This window comes from Periophthalmus magnuspinnatus, chromosome 21, assembly GCF_009829125.3.
Source record: "Periophthalmus magnuspinnatus isolate fPerMag1 chromosome 21, fPerMag1.2.pri, whole genome shotgun sequence".
Taxonomy (NCBI): Eukaryota; Metazoa; Chordata; class Actinopteri; order Gobiiformes; family Gobiidae; genus Periophthalmus; species Periophthalmus magnuspinnatus.
In genome coordinates, this window is record NC_047146.1 from 15189344 (window position 1) to 15195798 (window position 6455).

General features: G+C 41.3%; 1 protein-coding gene across 1 annotated transcript; it reads left to right on the forward strand.

Moving 5' to 3' along the window:
* The first annotated feature begins 1611 nt into the window (after nucleotides 1–1611).
* On the forward strand, nucleotides 1612–3736 carry LOC117388877 (poly(A) polymerase type 3-like). The gene is made up of 2 exons (XM_033986432.1): nucleotides 1612–1619; nucleotides 2050–3736. The coding sequence occupies exons 1-2, from the start codon at nucleotides 1612–1614 to the stop codon at nucleotides 3734–3736; spliced, it is 1695 nt and encodes a 564-aa protein (XP_033842323.1).
* The last annotated feature ends 2719 nt before the right edge of the window (nucleotides 3737–6455 follow it).

Here is a 6455-nt window from a genome sequence, read left to right on the forward strand (position 1 = left end):
CTTTTTTTTACAAAGACGTGACCTTTTTTAACACTACCACACTGAAATGATTTAAATTTTTAACCTTATGTATTCCAATAATGAACTTATTGTATTTATGCTATTTATTATTTTTAACATTTTAACACACACCCATCACCTAATTTCCATCAGGCTAGAATAATAATGAATATTTACTGCAAATCAGTGTGACTTCTGCTGTTGCCTTTGAGAGACCAGTTCAGAAATGCATGGCTTCACCTTGACAAGTGCCACTCTCATGTCATTTTCACAGCAAAGTCTGTTCCTTTTCTTTGTTTTTATGTCGTTTTGTTTTGATGCCATTCGAACGGCTCATTTAAGTTGGGCGGGTACTTCGATAAGCACATCAAAGGCTGCATTTGTTGAATTGGGACATGGCCAGCGTGGAGACGCTCACAGTCCGCTAATCATGAGTCGGGTGCATGTCTTAACCTCCGCCGAACCCCTGAGACTGACTCACTGAACCCCTAGGGTTCGATCGAACCCAGGTTAAGAACCACTGAACTAGTACTAAATAGTGTCCTTCATGCAGACTTTATATTTTTATTTAAGCACAACGTTTAAATGAATATACATTTTAGTTATGTAACTGTACTTTTACTTTCACACTTCCTTAAAGCTCAATTAAGTCCATTCACATCTGTGAAGATCTATTAAATGAGACCATTTAGTCTTGTCAGCAATATGAATCCAATCTTTTACTTCACACTGTCTTTGTGTCCTTGGGCGAGACACAACTAATATTGACGCAAAATGAGTGAAGATGAGGGGGATTGAAAGGCTGAGGAACCTGACGTTACGCCTGCTGCATTGATGAAGAAGTTGAGGAGTTTGGTTTACGTGTCCGACTTCATAAAGGTAAGAAAATTAACTGAAGGATTCATTATAATTAATAGCCCATATGTGAAGTCTGACACAGTATGGAAATTTTCTTTACACATAATTGATGTAATGTGGTGGATACAACTCTACCTGCTATACCATGTCCACACATTTTTGCTAACCCTAATCATAATAACTGTACTTATATGATGTTAGAATGTTGCAAAATTACTATGTAGACCTATACATTTCACATTTTGAGGTAGTGTCATCTGTCCTGTAAATTTGATGTGCTCGTTGATTTTTACTGGGGAATCCTTAATATAACTACTTATAATATCCTAATTAATTTTGAATAGTATGTCAGAATCATAAAAAAACTTAGCTGCTTTTGTCAGTGAACAAAATTATGACGATATTGCGTAACATAAAACCAACCAATTATACCCAATGAACAGGCATTAATGTATCTATTAATGTAATTATTTCAAGACCAATTTATCCATTCAAAAATATCCATTTAAAAGTTTTTCTAATGTGTTTTGTTTAAAAGATGCACATTCCGATGATGTCATAAACCTGTCATAATCACCATGACAACGGGTGATGACAAGCTGATCAAAGTAAGTTCCCGCGCTTCACTTTAGAAACCCTCAGTCTACACTTGTCTCTTGTGAGAGTAAGCTGCAAAACTGTGCTCCTCGTGTATTTTACTGATCAAATACCGAAATCACCCAAATCCTTCACGTTAAAACATCGTGTGCGACAATGTCCGAGTATGTATCCGTTTTATGTATAGTTTCTGTTTAAATAGTTTATCATAGGTTTTATAAAAGTTCAAATTAGGATGTAGTATGCATAACAGTTAAACACATAACTATCTTGTATACATTCAAATAAGATGTGAATGTAAAAATAGCTGTAATAATGGTTAGATTTAGTTGTCATTTGTAGAGGAAAACAGAATGTATATAAATGTTTAAGGTGCTCACCATTTATACCCAAAATTGGTAAAACCACAAATATGATCTTGTATAAAGTTGAGGAAAAGTTAAGGCTACACTAAGTTAAGGTTACACTAAGGCCTACAAGAACCACTGACATACTTACACAAGTTTATGCCTTAACCTAAATTGAACTGTAATGTGAAATAATATTTTGGCATATTTGACTAATGATCTTTCCATATCTTCTATCTTCTTACAGTCTGTTCGAGATCACCTCATTGGAGGACGTGCCTAAATGGTACGGGACCACTGGACCACTGAGTTTTGACTTCCCGTCCGAAGAAGACCTGAAAAGGACCAGGATGCTGATGGAGGACCTAAAATCCCTCGACATCTTCCAATCGCACCTGGAGGTCGAACATCGCGAAAGAGTGGTGCGAAATATGGAGTCGCTATACAAACAATGGCTGACTGAGACCTGCTTGGCGATGAATGTTCCAGAGTACGTCACGGAAAAGGTTGGCGGCCGAGTAGTCCCATTTGGATCCTACGCGTTGGGCATCAACACAAAGGGGGCGGACATTGACCTCCTCTGTGTGGGACCAGGCTTTGTCCAGAGATCCGATTTCTTTTCTTCCTTTGTGGAGAAACTGAAGACCCACAACGCAATCCAGATCATCCAAGTTATTGAGGATGCGTTTGTCCCAATTATAAAGCTCACTTATGATGGAATAGACATTGACGTGGTGTATGCTAAAATTAACCGAAAAAGCATTAGCGACAAACTGGATCTGATGGATATCGATCATCTGCAAGGAATGGACATCTGTTGTATGAGGAGTTTACAGGGCTACCGAGTTACACAGGAGATTGCTAGCTTGGTGCCAAACATCTTCACTTTCAGAATAGTGCTAGCCACCATAAAACACTGGGCAAAATCTCGGAACATCTATTCTAATAAGATGGGCTTTCTGGGTGGGGTTGCTTGGGGTATCTTAGTTGCCAGAGTATGCCAGCTGTACCCTTACGCGACCGCTGCAGTTTTGGTGGATAAGTTTTTTAAGATCTTCTCCATGTGGCAGTGGAATTTCCCCATCTTATTGAAGAACCCTGAGGAGCACAACTTGAAATTTCCGGTGTGGAATCCCACAGTGAACGTGAGTGATCGGTTTCACCACATGCCGATTATCACGCCATCTTACCCGCACCAAAACTCCGCCTTCAATGTGTCTTCTTCCTCACTGAAGATCATTGTGGAGGAGCTCAAACGTGGACACACTATAATGGAGGAGATGAGTGACAGCAAACCGACCTGGAAAAAACTCATTGAACCTGCGATATTTTTGCAGGATTACAAACATTTTATTGTGCTGCGTTCTAATGTGACTACGCAGACCCAGCATCAAGTATGGGCTGGTTTTGTTGAGTCTAAAATTCGACACCTCGTTGGAATCCTAGACAAGAATTCCGCTATCTCTGTGGCTTGCCCAAATCTAGAGTCCTTCTCTGGAAAAGATGGTTTGAACACAACATGGCTGGTTGGAGTGAAATTCAACTCTACAGTCAAGAATGTGAACTTAAGCCATGATGTAGCGAGCTTTATCCAAAATGTGTACACTCAAGCTGGTAAGTTATGGGCCGAAGGGATGGAACTATCAGCTGCTTACGCCAACCAAGAGACAGTAAAATTTGCACTGCCGGCTGAGGAGATCCATGAACCTGTGCAACCCTGCGTTAAAATATCGACAACTGAATTGTCTGCTGAAAGGAGGGAAGATACTTCGGATGAAAGAGAGGGTCAGAGCACCACCAAGCGTCCCCACACTCCGGAGTCCGATCCTGCGGCCAAGAGAGTCAAACAGGAGTCTTCTCCAGTTGGACAAACCACACGAGTCGTCACCAAAACCAAAAGGATTAAAAGGCCGAGGTTCAACAGGAGGACCTAAACATCTTCTGTATTCATCCTTTAGTTTAGTAGTTTACCGTTATGTCTGTGTAGACCCTCAGTCGTCCAGGTCTGAGCCATAGCAAACAACGAAGTTAAATCTGTGTCATGATCCGCACTGTCCGCTCCTGGTTTTCCTCCTGTCCTGCTCTTTCCCTCCCTCACCTGCCAGATCTGGGCTGGGCTCCTGGCTCCTCCTGCGTGCACCTGCAGCCCATCAGTGCAATCAACACACCTGCTGTGCATAAAAGGAGCTGGGAGAAGAGACTCAGCGCGGGATCATTGTCGTGTCACTTCTTTCCTGCCTGCGTTCCTGTCGTCCCTGTGTTCTTGTCGTGCTCCGGTCCTGGATGTCTCCTGCCCGCTCTGTCCTACGCCCGTCTGGTCTGCCTGTCGTCCTGTGGTTCCTTCATGTCCCCGGTCCCTGTGTTTCCTGTGTTCCTGCTCACCTGCTCACCTGCTCACCTCCGGATCACCCGCTGTTTGTACTTGTCCTATTATTACAGTAAATCCTGTAAATATTCCCCGAGTCTGCATCCTTTGGTCCGCTACACTCACCAGTTACGACAGAATGATCCCGCCAACCATGGACCAAGCGGACTCGGGGTTCATTGGACAAGACTACCAGCCCACCCTGCTTACCTGTTTGTCTCCGGTTCACGGGCCTGTTCCCCATTGGCCGTCCTGCACCAACCGGTCCACTCCCAACCTGTCCTCTCCTCGCCTGGACCGTTGTGGCTCCGCTGGACACCGTTTCCCGTCCAGGGACCTCCTCGTGTCTTCTGAACCTTGCCTGGACCGTGGTAGCTCCGCTGGACACCGTTTCCAGTTTAGGGACCTCCTCGGGTCATCTGCCCCCTCGGTGGGACCCTCGCGGCTCCTGGCTCCTCCTGCGCGCACCTGCAGCCCATCAGTGCAATCAACACGCCTGCTGTGCATAAAAGGAGCTGGGAGAAGGGACTCAGCTCTTCTTCAGTTCAGAACTACAGAAGCGGCTTGGATGAGCAGCGAAACGTCCTCACTCCTACAAGATTTGTCCAGTTGACAGATTTAATTTCGTTGTTTGCTAGTTTACCGTTACTTAATAAAAATTAATAATTAAAAGAAATTATAATAAAAAAAATAATTTAAAAAAATAAATAATAAAAATAATTCCAGAAAAAGATCAGTGTTCTTGTTTTTTTTTTTTTTTTTTTACTTTTACTTTACTTCTTAGTATTCTTAAAATTTTTCAGTTTTCACCTAGACCAGTGGTTCTTAACCTTGTTGGAGGTACTGAACCCCACCAGTTTCATATGCACATTCACCGAACCCTTCTTTATTGAAAAATAAAATATAATTTTTTTTCAAATTCAAGACATATGTATGTTTTACTGGTGCACAAAATGAACCTGCATTAACATCACTGTGTTCAAAGAATAAAACCAATACAATGCATGAACTCACAACAAATTACATACATACCTTTTTACAAAGACATGATCTTTTTTAATACCACCACACTGAAATGATTTAAATTTTTAACCTTACGTATTCCAATAATGAACTTATTGTATTTATGCTATTTATTATTTTTAACATTTTAACACACACCCATCACCTAATTTCCATCAGGCTAGAATAATAATGAAAATTTACTGCAAATCAGTATAACTTCTGCTGTTGCCTTTGAGAGACCAGTTCAGAAATGCATTGCTTCACCTTGACAAGTGCCACTCTCATGTAATTTTCACAGCAAAGTCTGTTCCTTTTCTTCATTTTTATGTCGTTTTGTTTTGATGCCGTTCGAACGGCTCATTTAAGTTGGGTGGGTACTTCGATAAGCACATCAAAGGCTGCATTTGTTGAATTGGGACATGGCCAGCGTGTGGAGACGCTCGCAGTCCGCAAATCATATGAGTCGGGTGCGTGTCTTGACCTCCGCCGAACCCCTGAGACTGACTCACCCAAACCCTAGGGTTCGATCGAACCCAGGTTAAGAACCACAGCCTTAAGGAGTATCTGTTATATCTGTTATATGTAAAGTCCATTGAAATACTCTGAGGTGTGAATATTCAGCTCAAATTATGAAAAAGAAATGAATGAAATTAAGAAAGCAAACATGGCTTCAATATTTAAATGCTCAACACTACAAACCATAACAAATAGATTTTTATAAGTTAAACTGGCTCAATACTTCTGAATGCATTTTTGTTTGTGGAAAATAATGTTTTTCGAGTAGTAGTAAATTCTGTGTTTAGTGAAAGGCTGAGAAAAGCTTCCTTACATAACCTCATTGTTGCATCAGAAAAGCTAAATAAATAATTAAACATGAAACTTATCCTGACATGACACGGGAGCAAAGCTAGCTGCCAAAAACACCTGTCCATCAACCCTACTACAAAGAGATCTCAGCTTCAAAATGGTTACCTTTTTGTAGTAAAATAAAGCAAGGTGAGCCATTTTTCAATTAGCAAATTTAATGAAACAATTAGTGTCCTTAGCATGATCACAAACAGATAAAAAATATGATCTCTTCAGAGGTTGGCCAAGGTTGTATTGGTGACGTCACCTGCCTTTGCTGTGGTGCTGTTTTAGTTTTAGCTTGAGTGTATTGCAGTGTGTCAGACACCGAGAGATGATAGCAAGTTTCCTTTTCCAGTATTGTGTTCATTTAATCTGGTGAAATGTGGTTGGGGTCAAAACCCTTGAAATGCCCCTGCCAACCAGTCTCCCACCAT